At 38.6% G+C, this 18,461-nt stretch overlaps 1 protein-coding gene across 1 annotated transcript; it reads left to right on the top strand.

The window, feature by feature from the left end:
• The first annotated feature begins 215 nt into the window (after window positions 1-215).
• Window positions 216-17,546, top strand: evplb (envoplakin b). Its single transcript, XM_055195000.2, has 22 exons — window positions 216-409; window positions 3,326-3,422; window positions 4,147-4,301; window positions 6,004-6,127; window positions 6,414-6,533; window positions 6,626-6,664; window positions 6,761-6,922; window positions 8,680-8,787; window positions 9,587-9,682; window positions 9,828-9,938; window positions 10,023-10,169; window positions 10,277-10,431; window positions 10,520-10,617; window positions 10,850-11,022; window positions 11,417-11,595; window positions 11,941-12,079; window positions 12,204-12,397; window positions 12,502-12,652; window positions 12,768-12,851; window positions 12,927-13,031; window positions 13,163-13,255; window positions 13,481-17,546. Exons 1-22 carry the CDS (start codon window positions 231-233, stop codon window positions 16,946-16,948), a joined length of 6,177 nt encoding a protein of 2,058 aa, XP_055050975.2. The 5' UTR covers window positions 216-230; the 3' UTR covers window positions 16,949-17,546.
• The last annotated feature ends 915 nt before the right edge of the window (window positions 17,547-18,461 follow it).

The raw sequence follows: 18,461 nt of genomic DNA, 5'->3' as shown, positions 1-18,461 counted from the left end.
AAGATACATGAGTCTTATTTTCATAGGGCTCATCTTAAATCAATACAAGGAGGAGTTTTGTATATTTGATCTGTGCTTTTGTTTTATTGACAATGTTAATGTTTATATTAGGGTCATGACTGTGATATGGGCCTGTTTGGACTTTGCACATCAATTTTTTCGCCATAATGGTTTTTGTCTGATGGAAAGGTATTGAAAGAAGTATTGAGAGTGGGAGAGAGTAAACTGGTATGGCCAGTCGTCCTATGTTAAATGAATGTGACACACCTGTTTCAGTGGGCGGAGCTACCACAGGTGACAACTCCATAACAGAGGACAGAAGAGAGACCTCGACAGCAGAAGACAGTCGGACCGCAGACAGTCTCAGGATGTTAAAGAAAAAGGAGCAGAGCCCTTCGAAGACCTCAATGTGAGTTTATTATAACTTCTGCATGTCACCGTGTCACCATTTGTCTTCTTCACTTTCCTAATTAATCTATTCATACAGTTTCTGTTGACTTACCTCTGATGTTTACCTTCAGCACTTGCCTGTAGCTAAAGCCTTATGGGTAATTATTAATTTAAATTACATAACGCGAATGAAGAGGTGTGCTCCGAGTGAATTATAGGTTTCTTAAATCGGTTTCAAGCTAAAATACGCTGAATGCTGTTTTGATTTATGTATGTGTGATAATGTTCAGTGCCTGATGTGATTTATCTTTACGGCAGGGTAGGGCTATATCTGACACACACATGGGTGGTTTTACAGGGTGATTACGTCGATACTGAGGGGTTCATGGACGTATATTGATTTGAAATTATTGGATAAAGTCGCTGATAGTAAAAAAAAGTTTGATTATTTTGACCGGTTTGACAGTTGAACAGCATATTGTGTGGTGTGGCCTTCAAATGATGTTGTGTAATTTAAGCACACTACACTTATACGGATAAACAGAGCACAATAGACAATACTTATCTAGTGACACGACAGACAGTTGATGTGTGACATGGTATCGTTATTATACTGTTATAGTTATTCAATTCATCTTACATTTACATGTAGAGCGCTTTTTACAATGTTTCATTGCTTCAAAGAAAGACAAATTGGGAATATATTGCACTGTAAAAAATACTTTGCTGCCTTAAAAATTTTTGTTGAATCAACTCGAATTTACAAGTCATTTCAACTTACTATTATTTATCTTGACTAGAGATGAGTTGTTATAACTACAGGTGAGTTGTTATAACTTATAAAAAGTAAGTTGACTTTTCTCAACTATATTTTATAAGTTGTGACAACTCATCTCTGTTGACAAGACTTGTAAATTTGAGTTGATTTAACAAAACATTTTAAGGCAGCAAAGTATTTTTTACCGTGTGGGGAAAAAATTGGGAATATTGGACATATATTGCAAATTGCACATTTTATTGTCCTTAAATGAAAAAATATTATCATTTTATATATTAATTCAAAAACTATGTTGAATATTTGCAACGTTAAAAGTGAATTGGTTACACCACATGACAGTGTTTTTGAACAGGAAAAATAATAAGTGATATGGTGACCAGTCAGCAGGACCTGAAGTATATTCATCTCATATTGTCATTAGTTAATGCATTAGTTAACACTGAACAATACAGCATTTATTAATCTTCATTCCTGTGAGTTTCTGCATTTATGCTCCCAGAAAAAAAGTACAAGAAGGTACAAAAGTGAACTTTTTAAAAGGTGACAACTTTTGTACATTGTTGTACCTTTTTTCTTGTACCTTTTTTATTTAAAAGATACCTTTTATATTTTAGAGATACATACTGGTACCCCAAAGATACATTTCTGAACTTAAATAGCACATATTAGGACCTATTACGACATCTTTTAAAACTTTTGTACCTTTTATCATTAAAATAAAAAAGGCTTATATTTTTGAGATACATACTGGTATCTCAAAGGTACATATCTGTACCTAAATGACACATATTAGGATCTATGATGACACCTTTTAAAACTTTTGTATCTTTGTACTTATACATTTTTAAAATAAAAATCGTAACTGTTAACATAAATTAATGCACAATGAACTAACCTTAAAAATGTTATTGCATTAAATAATATTAACAAAAATTACTAATTTAGAATTTTTTAATCTTTGTTAATATTAGTTAATGCAATACAATGTTTAAACTATATTGCTCATTAGTAGTTCATGTTACCTAATGCATTTACAAATGTTAACAAATACAACCTTACTTTACAGCAAAAAAAAAAAACATTTGTCAAAAATACTCATCGAGCTTAGTCTGTGTGTTTTTGTGTTTTTCCTGATTTCACATTGTGTGTCTTGAGGTGCACATGAGTCAACGTCTATTATTGTGAAATAATGTCAATCCAGCTGATCAGGTCAAAGAGGTGTGTATATGTGTGTATGAGGGTTTCTCTGTATCCGGCTTCACACAACTCTGTGAGTCACACTTGAAACTAACAGGACACAAACATACATCAATTCAGTTTGAGATCGCTCTAAACATCCAATTCCAGCATGCAAATGCCTGCACGCTCGCCGCTACCTGTGTATGTCCATTGAGATAACATCACTGCCCCATCTCTGTTCAATGCACCATAACCTACAAAAGCATTGACAGCTGACCTTCAGATGCTCAGACGGTCGAGCGAGACATTAATAGAAGCAAGTGCTTTTGTTGTTTGTGTATAGAGAGTGATCCTGCCACACCTCCAGGGTGTGACGGTTAATGCTACCGAAGTTAGACCAGAACAGGAATCTCTTCCTGCTGTGTGGGGATACTGAGAGACAAGAGGCAGAATTCCGAGAGTTCCAGCCTCGGCATTCCTTAAGACACTCCTTTACACCTGTATCATTCGGCGAGGCGCGCCCGCTTGCGTAACACCTGCTGGAATGTCCGAACAATGAACAGACAGAAAAGAAAATTAGATAGAAAGCGAGATGTAAATGTTCCAGGGAAAGTTGAGTGATTGGCGTGTGTGGAATGCAGATGCAGGCGGGTTTTGCCCTTTATATTGCCACGCAAAGTTTAGAAGGATTTTCCGAGCTATGAATTTCTTGTTCGGCCTGTTGTTGAGTGATGATGGCACGTAGCCAGACTTCTGCGTTATAAAGGAATACAGTCTGGTCTTATATGGTGTTAATGTGATGTTAGGTGACATGTTGTGCATCTGAAAGCAGTTACATCACTTTCACACAGCAACGTAGAAAAGCCTAGTAGATGATATAGTATGCATTCTTGCTTGCATTGTATATAACACAAAGTGAAATATAGAGTTTATGGAATAACCGAGTGACGAATTTCTTTCATGTTGTTTTTTGTTCAGGTCACAGGCTGACATGCTGGCTCTAATCACTCGCTTACAGCAAAACGCAGATCAGGTGGAGAAGAACATCCTGCAGGCCGAGAAACTGCTCAATGAGGCATGAGAAGCGCACACACAAACACCTACCTGTGGTGTTTTTAGTAAAAACTTATTATGCACTTCAAAATTTCATAGAATAGCTATTTTGGGCTGAACCTTAAACATCTGAACAACTTTTCTGTTTAAAAAAACTGGGGTAAAAAAGAAATTCTTGACTTAACCAAAAATGGTTCTTCTAAGGCATCGCTATGAATATCCTTTCAAGGACCTTTATTTTGAAGATACCTCAGATTAATATAGTAAATAAAGATATGTACTATTAAGGGCCCTTCCTAGGTAATACAATACATGTAGTTTCGTGCTGACACATTGGGGCGGTTTCCCGGACAGGGTTTAGATTAATCCAGGACTAGCCCTTAGTTATATTAGGACTTTTAGGAAGTTTTTACAAACAAACCTTACATAAAACAATACTGGTGTGGATCATGAGACAAAACAATGGCGGGGATATATGTCAAGATACGTCAGTGCAAGATGTTTTAAAATTAAGACAAACATGCATTTTAGTCTGGGACTAGGATAAGCCCTGTAAGGGAAACGGCCCCATGGACCTTCAGAAAGACAGAGAGATCTTTGAAATGTCTCCTATAGACATCCGAGTTTATTGTACTGTATATGTTTATCATTATATTTAATAATTAAATTGTGTAGAGCAATAGAGGGTAAGATCAAACAAACAATAAGGTGTTTAAACTTAAACTTCTCTGTATTTCTTCATTCAGGACAAACTAAATGAGCGGAAAAACTATGCATTCAAAAATCAGCGTTCGGCCGCCGACAATCTGGGTCAAGCTGAGGGTTTATTGAAGGATCTCTTCCTGGATGTAGACAAAGCCAAGAGACTCAAGCACCCACAGGCCAATGAAATCGAGCTAGAGTGAGTGACATCACATCCTGAACAAATCTCAGGAATGAGATATGAGATATGAGATATGAGATATGAGATATGAGATATGAGAATGAGATATGAGATATGAGATATGTGAATGAGATATGAGAATAAGATATGAGAATAAGATATGAGAATGAGATATAAGAATGACATATGAGAATGAGATATGAGAATGAGATATGAGATATGAGAATGAGATATGAGATATAAGAATGAGATATAAGAATGAGATATGAGAATGAGATATAAGAATGAGATATGAAAATGAGATATGAGAATGAGATATGAAAATGAGATATGAAAATGAGGTAAGACAATGAGATTGTTTAAATGCGCAGAATAAGCAGATAACTATCAAAAACAAATTAATAAACCGGCAATTCAGAAAATTGCGTTTACATGGGATTTGGAGATTTGTCGGGTTGTTTGCAGACAGTGACGTCACCGTCTGTAGTGCATAATAGTGAGATATGAGAATGAGATATGAGATATGAGAATGAGATATGAAAATGAGATATAAGAATGAAATATAAAAATATGATATGAGAATGAGATATGAAAATGAGATATAAGAATTAAATATAAAAATATGATATGAGAATGAGATATGAAAATGAGATATAAGAATGAAATATAAAAATATGATATGAGAATGAGATATGAAAATGAGATATAAGAATGAAATATAAGAATATGATATGAGAATGAGATATGAAAATGAGATGTAAGAATGAGATATGAGAATGAGATATAAGAATGAGATATGAAAATGAGATATGAGATATGAGATATGAGATATGAGAATGAGATATGAAAATAAGATAAGACAATTAGATTGTTTACATGCGCAGAATAAGCAGATACCTATCAAAAATCTGCTTATTATAGAAAACTGTTTTCATGCTTGTACATGCAAATTAACAAACGGCAATGCAGAAAATTGCGTTTACATGGGATTTGGAGATTTGTCAGGTTGTTTGCAGACAGTGACGTCACAGTCGGTAGTGCATAATAGTTGTTCAAAAAGCAGATGGTAAATCTGTCTTAAGCTATACTGTTGTATCTCTTCTCATGTCTGCAGAACCTGTAAATGTAACATGAGCTTTTATTTTTGCAGTTTCTCTGCCAACTGCTTGAGTCGAGGGCAGACTTTATTGCGTTAGTTTGCGCTTAGTTTTATGTGTGATGTTTATCTTTCACACACGGAGACATGCGCACATGAACAAAACTGCGAGAAAGCCGATTAAGGGATTTACATCCAATGCAAAATTGGGGTAATGAGCAAAAAATTACCTGTGCCGATTGTTTTTTGTTTACGCCGTTTATGGGCTTTCCATATTTTTATTAGGCATTTACATGGCCCCACACATTATCAGTTTATAAAGCATAATCGAAGTAAGACGGCATGTAAACGCACTCAATGAGATAAGAAAATGAGATATATGAGAATTATATTTCTTCTCAAAGTACAGAAGATGCTGCAGGAGAGAAACATCTGAAAAAATCCCAGTCTTACATTTGCTCCCTATTTAATGTCATCACTGTCTATAGGAGAAACAATTGAGATATTAAACAGAAATTGTATTTGTTTCTTTTTATATAAGCCAGATGTTTCATTTAAGAATAGTCTATAACTATGCCTGAGGTCATTCTCAAACCCTTTGAAATCTGTCTATCTCTTCTCCAGTGTGAGTAATCTTCATGATCGCTGGACTAAATCCTGTGGGATATATAGAGATCTTTATGGGCAGCTTCTTGAGCTCTCTTTATCTCCTGGTGTGGACTTTAGCCAACTTATGTCTGAAAAACAGGTAAGATCTAATCCCACCTGTCATCACAGCCACGGTCAACAAAACATTATTGCCAAAACATAAAGTACATCATGCACGACGTCTGTAAAATATATCTTCTCTTGTTCTATGAAAAATCATCATGTTCTGGTGCTTTCAAAGTACATAGAAACTAATACACCTATTAGGTGCAAAACTGTTGTAGTAATTTGAAATATAGTGAGTTCTGCTGAAACTACAGTTACGTTGACAAAAAGTTTATTTCAGTCAGGTTGTGTTGTTGATTTGCGATGTCTGTGTGTTTCAGAAATCGATTGTGGGAGAGCGTTACGGTCCGAATCTCTCTGATGTAGAGAAACAGATCGCAGCCCATAATATTCTGCATAAGGAGATTGAGGCGTATCGCACGGCCATAAAGTCCAGTGATGTCAGTGATCAACTTTATAAACTGCATTAAAACATTTAATAACAAACATATTCATACTGACTGATTTCCCCTGATGTTTCTCTCAACAACAGAATCCGTCTGCCCTTCAAAAGCAGTATGCAGGTCTGCAGGTAACGTCTCCTTACATCTCAATAACTACTATGATCTGTGAAAGATTATGTCTGCACAACTTCAATGAGACTTTTGTGTTTGTTTTCTGTATGTAGGAAGCGTCTCAGAAGCGCAGTCAGTATCTCTCATCGCTCTATGACTTCATGCAGCGCTGTAATAAAGAGACGCTCTTTCTTACTGAACAAGAGAAGAAGATCATGAGGAGAGACTGGAGCGATCGGATGATTGACAGCGCTGAAGTGCGCATGGAGTATGAGGTGAGAGAAAGAGACATCAGCATCTGTATCAGTGTGACACAAACAGATATCATAAACTCTTAAGGAGGTCGCAAACAGGCAGGAAGCACAGCGTTGTGTCGCGTTGAGGACAACTTGCAGGTATCATACACCGGATGGGCACATTCTCAGCCTATGTTGATCGTTAATGATTTGGGAAAAATATGTGGCGCAGCAGGGATTTGAGCAGTGTCCAGGCTCATAGTGGACAGCAGTGTGTGTACATTCATAGAAAATGATGTGTTAGATTTTAATTTAAGATACATGGTGCGATGTGATGGAACGCTTCCCACCTGGTGTGCGACCTTATCTGTTATCAGAGAGCAGACTATAGTACTCACAATTATGAAAATTATAGTTAATAGATAGTTTTCAGTCACGTGACCCACCAGGGGGGTTGGAGGGCAAGAAAGCCACCAGATTCTTGCCAGACATATTTTGTGGAAATTCCTCTTGCCCTCCAGTGGGGCGTTCCGCTAAGTGTGTGACATCACATGAAAATTATCAATAGCAAAAATTAAAATCAGTAGCATCACATCACTCTTAATTTGTTACTTCCCTATACGCACAACCGGCGCAACGTCATATAATGTCTCTGAACAGGTTCACGCCCACTTCGGGGGAAAACAAATGAGTCTTACCATGGACTTCCATGCAAAGTGGCGGAGCAGAGCAACGTTCGTACACAGCCGGTAGGTTAAAAAACTTAAAAAATCACTCAGATTAAACATGTCAAGTTATTATATGTCCACCATGCGTGTCATAGAGCGTGAAAGATACATCAACAGAGTTAATTTGGTCGATTTACATGTCCCTTTCACTCACCCAGCATCAAATTTGTGTAACAACGCTACCCAGTGATTGCTGGAAATAGTTGTATGGCTGGACGGAAAAGTGCACTCAGTACTCTAAATATAAAGACATAATATATAAATACGAAGTAACTTTGAAATACGCAGTAAATTCATTTCTGGCCACTGGGTAGCATTGTTACCGTGGGTTCACACCACCCGCGTCTGAGGCGTCAAATTTACATCTACCACACCTAGTTTGCCGCTTGAACATTTTAAGTTTACTCGCTTTATTTGTGCGTAAAAGTCGTGCATGAAATTCTACTCATCGAGACATTCCCGTGGAAATTCGCGTCATGGGAGGGGCTTCTGTGGCTCCCTTTCTGTAATCACGTCACTACTAGAGCAAGCCCCTGATTGGTTAACGCGGCTGTTTTTCCGCCAAAGTTCAAAATTTTCAACTCACGCGTTTGCCGCAGCAACGTTCAATTCGCGCAATGAGGCAGAATTGCGTCTACCGCGGCTGGTGTGAACGCAGCATTACACAAATTTGACACTGGGAGAATGAAAGGGACATCTTTTTAAATTGACCAAATTAAATCTGTTGATGTATCTTTCCGCTCTATAACGAGCAGGGTGGACAGATAATTACTCGATATGTTTAATCTGAGTGATTTCTTAAGTTATTTACACCTGCCGGCTGTGTACGAACGTTGCTTTGTTCCGTAATTTTGTATGGAAGTCTATGGAAAGACTTGTTTGTTTTCCCCCAAAAAAGGGGCGGTGATGAAATTGACAGTCAAGTTCCCGGATGTGCCGGTAGTCCATAAATAAAGCTGAATTTGAGTAAAATCAAGGTGTTCACTGATATTTCATTGAGTATTTTATATATTGATAATGAGATGAATGTCGTGTAGTGTTTATTAATAATGTGTGCTCTGTCTGCAGAGATTTAAGAACAACGGACTGTTGAGCCATGAAAGGGAGGTGGACAAAATCCTTCAGGAGGCTCAGACTCTCGTTAAGAATGATCACCCCGGATCAGCTGCTATTGGGGTATTCACTCACTCGCTTATTCACTTGCTCACTCGTTCAATGCATGCTTGCTTATTCGTTCATCATTTTATCATTTGCTTGCTCACTGTCCCTTGGTCACTCACTCACTCACTCACTCACTTTTTCACTTGCTCACTCTCTCTCACTCATTTAAACAGAGATAACGAGTTCCTTGCTTACATTATCTTTCTTTCTATCTCTCTCTCTCTCTCTCTCTCTCTCTCTCTCTCTCTCTCTCTCTCTCACTCACTGACTTGCTTGCTCACTTGTTCACTCACTCACTCACTCACTCACTCACTCACTCACTCACTCTCTTGCTTATTCATTCAATACATGCATGCTTGCTTTATTCATCATTTTATAATTTACTCACTCTTTGTCCCTTATTCACTCACTCACTCACTCACTCACTCACTCACTCTCTCTCTCTCTCACCCACTCACTCACTCACTCACTCACTCACTCACTCACTCACTCACTCAGACTCATTCACTCTCTTTCTCTCTCTCACTCACTTAAACAGAGAAAATGAGTTCCTTGCTCACTCTATCTTTCTTGCTAGCTCTCTCACTCACTCTCTCACTCACTCACTCTCTCACTCACTCACTCACTCACTCACTCACTCACTCACTCACTCACTCTCTCACTCTCTCACTCACTCACTCACTCACTCTCACTCTCATTCATCACTTATTCTCCAATTTATTCATTACTCTTTTGCTCATTTATTAATTAATATACTCATTCGTGTACTTATTTTTTTTGACCGTTCATTCATTCATGCATGCATTCATTTCAGTCCTGCGCTGAAAACATCAATGATGAGTGGCAGCGTTTCATGAATCTGTGCTTGTGTCAGGATACACACCTGGAGAATGTAGAAAAATACAAAAAGGTGAGTGAATGCATACTTTGTAATCTACCGTACTTTAACTTTAGCATACTAGAAAAAGCCCATTAACACTGTCTATATATTTGTCCACAGAGTAGTGTAATGTGAGTTTTAATGAAATATTTTTGTGTAATGTTTTTGATATCAGTATCAACTGGATGTGGAGACGTTCAATGAGTCTCTGAAGAGAATCAAATCCACTACAGAACCATCAGTACTGAGAAACATGAGCAACACTGAGATATTACTGCAGCTGGAGGTACAAACACACAAATATCATATTACACATAAATCACAGCAGAGTTTCTTCAGTTTAGTATTAATGTTAAAATTGTGTGTTCAGGGTGAAGAGAGAGCCATCGCCAGAAATGATCGGAGACTTAATGACCTGAGAGAGTCCTGTAGCACCCTGGCTCCTATACACCTCAGACGAAATACGACCAATAAACCTGTCAATGTTATTTCCCTGTGTGACTGGAATACAGAGAAGGTAACACACTGTACACACACTGCACTCAATAATGTCAATAATACATTTATAGTTGTGTCCAGAATGCCTTTGTGTTGATCCTCACGTCTCTCTGCTGCCCCCTACAGGACTCTGTGAAAAGAGGTGACAAGTTCACACTGGCCTCTGATCCCAGAGAGGAAAACTGGGAGGTGAAAACCAGCACTGGAAGGACCAAGACCATGCCAGGAGTCTGTTTTCTAATCCCTCCACCTGATCCGGCTGCCATCGACACGGTGGACAGGTAAGATCTTGAGACTCGACCCGCCCGGCTACTTCCTGTTTCAAATGTGAGATGCTGACAGCTGTAATGATTATGTGCTTGTGTTCAGTCTGAGCAGGGATTTCTCAGATCTCAAGAAGACGAGATCTACTCTGCAGTCTCAAGTGAAGACGTCAAATGGGGACGTTGTGAGGACTGTGAGAACAAGTGAGTGCCAAATCATTAATGCTAAATAAAGCAAGCAGAACTTGGTCATATGATATCATTTATTATCAAACGTGATGTTTGTGAAACACATGCATGTGTTTAACATTTTAAGAAAAGATAATGAAAAATGTTTTGAATCATGTGAGTAATAACATTTATTGAGATAGTAATGGCGTCAGTTTGGATTTCTCTTGATCTGACCATATGTCGCTTGTGATCATTTTCTCTGCAGCATCTCTATCAAAGGCTCCTGTAGATTTAACGTCTGATGCCACAAATGGTGAGCTGGATCGAATCAACGGAGATCTGTTGAAGCTCGAGAAAGACTTACAGAACCGAATGAGACGTCCTTTGGACCGGTCTGACCCTGTTGGAGATCTCTCTGCCAGAATCAAGGATCATGAGGTAAGGACATACATCACTGTGAAAGATAGTCGAGACAGTTAGTTTAGTTATATCTTTAGTTTACCATGGGGTTAAAGCTTTAATATTTCTAATTCTGAAGCCCAAATAGTATGTGTGTATCATTTGTACTTTAAAACTTATTTATGGTTAAGCTAAACTTTGGAAATTAAGATAACAGTTCACCCAAAAACTCACCCTTAAGCCATCCTTGGTGAAAATAACTTTCTTCTTTCAACCAAATACAGTCAGAGTTATATTAAATAATATCCTGACTCTTTCAGCTTTATGATGTATTGAATAGTGCCCAATTTAAAAAAAAGCGCATCTATTCATGCCCTGGACCTTGTGTTTGCAAACATGTTAGAAACTTTCTGTTTGATTTGAACTTTTTCAGAAGTTTGTTGTGATTCTGAGAAACCTGGAGGCAGAGAAATCCTCCATTCAGAGAGACTTGCAGCCCCTGCTATCCCAGAAGCCCCTGGGACCCAACGCTTCTACACAGCTTCAAAAACTCAACGTAGCCAACAACAAGATCGATGACCTCACAGCCCTCTGTGATCTCTACAATAAGAAGTAAGATAACACACAAATCTGTGCAGTAAGGTTTTATAAACATATGCATGGTATAAAAGTGTCTGAAGCCTTTTTTCATAAATGCATACTATGGTGTTGCCATGATTATACTATGCCGTGCCAATGGCATGATGGCACAGTACAGTGATATACTAAAGATTTGCACATCTATGCCTGGCACAAGGAACAATTGCACAGTTTAGCATGCTTAAAGATTTTACCACATTAAAGCAGTTATAGTGCAAAAGAAATATATATTTTCACTGTAAGGTTCATTGTATCTGTGTACTGTGTATATTAAGGATTTTAATTGCAGATATTAAATGTATTTTTGTCTTTTCTCAGGACAACAGCAGCCATGTTTCTGGAGAAACAGACCAAGAAGGTGGACAACATGATCACAGGGTTTGAGGACAAACTCTCTGTTGATGCTGTAATTGTCGATGAGCCCAATAACCTCAACAGTCACTCCAAAAAACTCAAGGTAAAGTGTTTTTCAATACACTGAGTGCAAAAAATATGAGAAATGATTATGCATGATATAACACGTATGTAATTCAGAGCACAGCAAATATATTTATGGATGTCTGTCATTGTCTTCTCTTCAGGACATGATTAAAGATGTCGACTCCAGAAAAGAGGATATTCAACAGCTGAACCGTGAGTTAGAAGTGACGGAGCAAGCCTGCAGTTCTCTACAGAAGAGCTTCCAGGAATACTGCCCTGATATCCGCCATCAGGAGTCAGAGGTCAAACGCCTGAGGAATCGATACGCCACCATCACCAGTCAACTACAGCTGAGGTCAGAGACTCTATTCTTCATGTCTTAGTTCACTCGCAATTGATTTTCTGACAATGCAGCATAAATATCGAAAAAATGTAACCGTGTGACCTTGTGCTCGACAGGACGGCTCTGTTGAATGAAGCAGCCAATAAGGATCAGGAGTTTGAGGGTGCTGTTCACTCGCTCAACGCTTTCCTGATCAATATGCCCAACAACAAGATTCGGCCTGGCGAAAGCGTCTCACAGATTCACACCAAGCTAAAATCTCAGACGGTCAGTATGATGTGCTTTACAACCAGACATTTCAGAATGGTTAATGCTGACCTTACCTTAAATGTTTCAGTGGATTACATTGTTAGTAAAGCAGTCTCTTATGTTCCTCTTGCAGAGAGCAGTTGAAGACCTCAAGAGAAAGACGGATGAAGTGAACCGGGTTGTAAAACTTTCTGACGAACTGCAGAAGATTTTTAATGTATGTAACCCCACAAACGTAACACATCAGATTAGTTTTAGTGTGAATGGAAAGATAAGTTGTTTCTGTTTGCAGGAATATGAGGTAAATGCCAACAGATACCGCAGCACACTGGGAAAACCCAACATAGATGCAAATGGAGCTGAATTCATCACCCTGGCTGAATCTGTGCAGAAGAAGGTAGGTGCATATCAGATTATGTTGAGCTAATTTTAATAAAATAAATTTGTTCTGAACCAAAATGTTTGTAATTAAGTATATTTAGTATATAAGTGGATGTCAGAATATTTATGTAACTGTTTACTTTTCAGGAAAGAGATGTTGTAAACCTTTATTCTGAAGTGTCTGCAGAGCAAAATCAACTTTTGAATCAAGTGGTCTTGGCCAAAGATCTCGTCAATAAGGTAAAACAAAAAAAGTTTGAGCTTATTAAATAAATTGTGAATTAAACTTACAGAAATATTGTAGAAGTAGCAATGCTGCGGCAGACTTTCACACTTAGCATAAAAGTTCTTATCCATAAACCAGCTAAAAGTTTTTTGTTTCTTTAATATCTGCAGTGATTCACACGGTTAGTCTAGGAGATTTTGACACACCATCATATCTTTTGCTTGTTTCCATTTGAACAGAATGATGAAATTGTGAGCCAGGTGGTGGTGAAACAGCAACTACAGCTGCAGAGTAACCAAAGAGACATAGATGAAGTTGACAGCCTGAAGCGAGAACTTTCTGAAGAGATTGCTCGCCGTGCTCATGCTGAGAATGATCTCAAATCCTTCAGCAAACGGATGATTTCCCTCAAAAGTCGGAGAGGTGTAGAGCGAGTTGAGGAAAAGGAAACTGTGCATTACTACCGTGATCCGAAGCTGGAGCTTGAAATTGAAGCACTTAGAAGGAAGATCAATGAAGAGATCAGTAGGCGCTCTGCATTTCACTCAGAAATTGAGATTGTGAACAGGAAAATTGTCAGCCGTGAACATGAGGTGGTTGAAATAAAGCCCAAGCTAGTGCAGAAGGTTGTTACAGAGATTGAGCGTGACCCCAAACTGGACATAGAAGCAGCTAGGATCAGAGAGATGATACTCAAATTAAAGGAGGAAATTCGTGTGCTGGAGAGTGAATCTGTGCACATTAGAACTGAGGTCACAGTCCTGGAGCAAAAGAGACCTTTGATGAGAGAAAAGGTGGTAATGAAGGAAGTCGTGAGGCTGGAAAAAGACCCGGAAATGCTGAAGGCTGTATTAACCTTTAAGAATGAGATTTCAGATGAGAATATAAGGTGCAAGAACCTGAATGATGAAATTTTCCAGGTTAGGAGTCAGATCAATAATTTGGAAAGGATTATTCCTACCATTCAGCCAAAAACTGTCATCAAGGAGGTGAAGAAAGTTGAGCAGGATGAAGAGCTCCTAAGAGAGTCCAGGAGTCTCCGTGTGAGCTTGGAAGAACTCATTCAAGAGACCACTATTATGATGAAAGAATTCTCCAGCCTTCAGCTCCAATTCAGCCACGTGGAGACGATAAAGCAAAGAGTAGAGATGAAGGAGATTGTCCATGAGACCTACAGAATTGATCCTGAGACAGAGATGGAACTAAGACGTCTAAGAAATGAGCTTAATGAAATAAGCAGAAGCCGTACTAGCATAGAGAATGAGATCAACTTGATTATGGTGGATCTCAAGACTCTGCGCTCTCAAAAGCCCAAGGTTGAGCTGAAGGAGGTTACTCAAGAGATTGTCAAAGAAGAGAGGAGCCCTGAGGTTGTCAAGGAAATTAGAAGGCTGAATGAACAACTTAAAATTTTGCGATCCAACTATGACACAATTTCGACTCGGATCACTCGTCTGCGCAAGGATAGGGATGAATGGAAGGCTGAAAGGTCAAAAGTAGAGACACAAGTTGTGACCAAAGAACTGATAAAGTATGAAAATGATCCACTTCTGGAGAAAGAAGCTGAACGGTTTAGAAGGGAATTGCGGGAAGAAATTCAGCTGCGTAAATCGGTGGAGGAATATGTGTTTGAGCTACAAAGCAAGTACATCGTGCTGGAAAGACAGAAACCAGAGGAAAGGGTTGTGGTCCACGAAGTAGTGCGCCTCCAGACAGATCCAACCCAGATTATGACTCATGAGAGATTAACCAAGAATTTGGAAGAGCTGATCAAGACTCGTAGGCAGCTGGATCTGGATGTGCAGCAACAGAGATCCCTGGTCATTGAACTGCAGAAAAGGCTTGATGTTGTTGATCACCAGAAAAAGGTCCTAATAGAGACGGAGTTAAGACAAATCAAAGCTAGAATCTATGAGCTGGAGACTTGTCCAAAGCCTATAGAGGAAAAGATTGTTATTGAGGAGATTCTGAAAGTTGAGAGAGACCCCAGCGTAGACAAACTTATCCTTGATCTCCGCACTGAGATGGAAAATGAACGCAACAGAGTTACCCTCATGGAGAAAGATATTCGAAACCTTACAATAAGGATACAGACCCTGACCAAAGAGAAATCTGTGGAGAAAATTGTCCACAAAGAAATCATCAGAGTGGAGAAGGACCAAACGGTAGAAGCAGAAAGAGAACGTCTCCGAGAACAAGTTGCCCAGGTGGTTAATGCCAGATGCCTTAAAGAAGAAGAAATAAAGCGAATCAACACCAAAATAACTAGAATTCAGACAACCAGAACAACTTTTTCTCAGGAAGAGTCCAGCTTAACTCTACAAAGGGATAGACTTAATAGAGAGAAGGAGGATCTTCTTCGGGAGTTAAGAAGACTGGAGTCTCAACAGCAGGAAATCTCCATTACTTTCCAGCACCAATCTAAAGTCTTGAGTGAGAGAACCCAAATCGTCAGGCAAAAAAGCATAAAGTTGGAGTCAGAGATCCAACGGCTGGAAAGAGAAATCCTGGAGGAGAAAGAAAGAATCAACCAACGGGAAATCACCATCATGAATTTGCAGAAAGAAGCAAAGACGGTGCAGACTTCAGAAACAAACACCCGAGAAACCAATGTCTCCACCAAAATTACCATTCTCGACCCAGACACTGGAAAAGACATGTCACCCTACGATGCTTTTCTCGAGGGTCTGATCGATCGCAATCAGTACATTCACCTTCAAGAGCTCGAATGCAGTTGGGAGGAAATCACAACGTCTGGTACTGACGGCGAGACCACTATTCTGCAGGATCGTAAAAGCGGAAAGCAGTACTCTGTTAAGTCAGCCCTGCAGAGTGGGCGATTGACCCAGTATGACGTTCAGCGCTACAAAGAGGGTAAAATGTCCATTTCAGAGTTTGCTCTTCTGGTTGCAGGGGAGACAAAGTCAAAGTCTTTCCCTGTTTCGAGTAAAACGACAACAACTGTACAGTCTCTTCCTCCGTCAAGCCCTAGCTACAACACCAGCACTACAACACGTCGCACGTCCTATTCCAGCAGCAGCAACTTGAACACAGTGGTGAACACCAGCACCGATGAACACTTTCCGATTTCTGGAATTCTAGACACCACCACAGACAGCCGCGTATCTGTAAGAAGCGCCTTGACGCGCAAATTGATCGACGCAGATACGGCATTGAGGCTTCTGGAAGCTCAGGCAGCCACGGGGGGCATTGTGGACCTGAACAAGAGGGACAAGCTCTCTGTTCACAAGGCAGCAGAGCGTGGATTTATTGACACGAGCCAACTTCACAAGCTTCTCAGTGCTCAAAAAGCCTTTACTGGTTTTGAAGATCCCGTGTCAAAGCAGCGAATGTCAGTTGGAGAGGCGGCCCGCAGGGGTTTTATACCCAATGAAAGTGCCGTGTGGTTCATGCAGGCGCAGATAGTGACCGGTGGCCTTGTAGACCCTAACAGAGCAGGTCGGGTCAGCCTGCAGGATGCGATTGATGCAAAATTGGTTGATGCTACATTGGCCAAGCAACTTAAGGATGAATCCAGCTTTGAAAAGAATGTGATCGATCCCATCAAGAAGGACAAGATCACCTACAAGGAGGCTATGGCTCGATGCAAGAAGGATCCAATGACAGGGCTCCCTATGCTCGCAGCTGCCTCTACTGATGAAACGGATGCTCCTTCTTACTCCAACTACAAATTCTCCAGAAGATAAAGGCAGAAGCTCTTGATATCACAATGATGACAACATCTTTATATGTTGAATTGTATGGGACTTTTCAGTGTAGGTCTTCTTTTATACCCATATACTCTGCTGTGAATGGATATCATTTAATGGGGTGTTCATTATTTTTTGTCTTTATATTAAAGTTCACTAAATATTTCTGATTTTGATGATGCAAAATTGGGTGAAATTGCTTTTTGAACTTAATGGTAATAATAAATATACTTAAATCATATCTTATACAAAGTGACATGCCTGTAATATCTGTGTGCTCTGGTGTTAGTTATTAAGCTATTTTTTTATTCATAATAAATGGTTTATCAATACACTGTTTTATTAGTAACCTGCATAGCATTAATTTTTTCACTTTCTTTTGATAATAATCATCAGAATTTTAACGTATGGAAATAATAAATACACACACATAAATAATGTTTACATGTTTTATTAATATCACTGTTCTTTGTTATTTTATTAAAAACGTATGACCCTGGGAAAAAATAGAATATGTTTATTTACATATCTCGAAGTATACACACGGCTATTACGGAAATACCAGCAGCACTTATAGGTAAATGTAAAAAAAATGATAAAATTAAATAAATCAAAAGGGCTTTCATTCAGTTTGTAAAGTGTTGCTGTGGATTTCACTCGATTTACATCAGATATTGTGCGAAAGTCTCAAAATATTCAAATGAACAAAGATAATCAAATCCCCTTTACTATTAAAAATTAATATTGTATGTATTCAGATGTGAATGATCAGACCCAAACCGGCTCATATTTTAATGTCCCTTAACAAAGCCCTATCCACCTTAAAAACATTATCTTTAAATCTGTTTGTGTTCTTTACTAAGTTTGAGTTTATCAGTCCTGTGTGTTTGTGATGAATGTATCAGAAACAGTAACACAGTAACAGTTGTGTTCTGTTGACATCATCAATGTGTCATTTCTATGACTAAACACTTCATCCATGGCCTAAAATCAGTCTGAATTTGTTCTGTTAGCTTATTTAACACAAGAAAACAAAACTTCCCCTGGTCAACCCCTGGCTTTACCAGCATGACCAGCACCAAACCAGCAGTGGTTATCATAATCCTGCCTAAGCCAACATGAAAATCAAATTTTATTCGGTTCACCTCAAAAAATGATTTTCAAGAAAAAAATTCTTAGTATTTTTGTAGATGTTTCCAGCAAAAACATCCAAAAATTCTCAAATTAAGATGCCTTCTCCCGATGAGCAAAACGACATAAGAAAATAAGTTTTTAAACCAAAAATATCAAATTTAAGTGATTTTGTGCACAAAACAAGCAAAATAATCTGCCAATGGGGTAAGCAAAAACATCTTGAACATTTTTCTTAAACACTAAATTCAAGAAAAATTAGCTTACCCCATTTGCAGAATTTTTCACTTGTTTTATGCACAATTAAATTAAATTTGATATTTTTGTTCCAAAAACTAGACTTATTTTCTCCTGTCGCTCTACTCATCAAGAAAAAGCA

The sequence above is a fragment of the Misgurnus anguillicaudatus genome, chromosome 19, assembly GCF_027580225.2.
Source record: "Misgurnus anguillicaudatus chromosome 19, ASM2758022v2, whole genome shotgun sequence".
NCBI lineage: Eukaryota > Metazoa > Chordata > Actinopteri > Cypriniformes > Cobitidae > Misgurnus > Misgurnus anguillicaudatus.
This window is presented reverse-complemented; position numbering and strand designations above follow the sequence as displayed.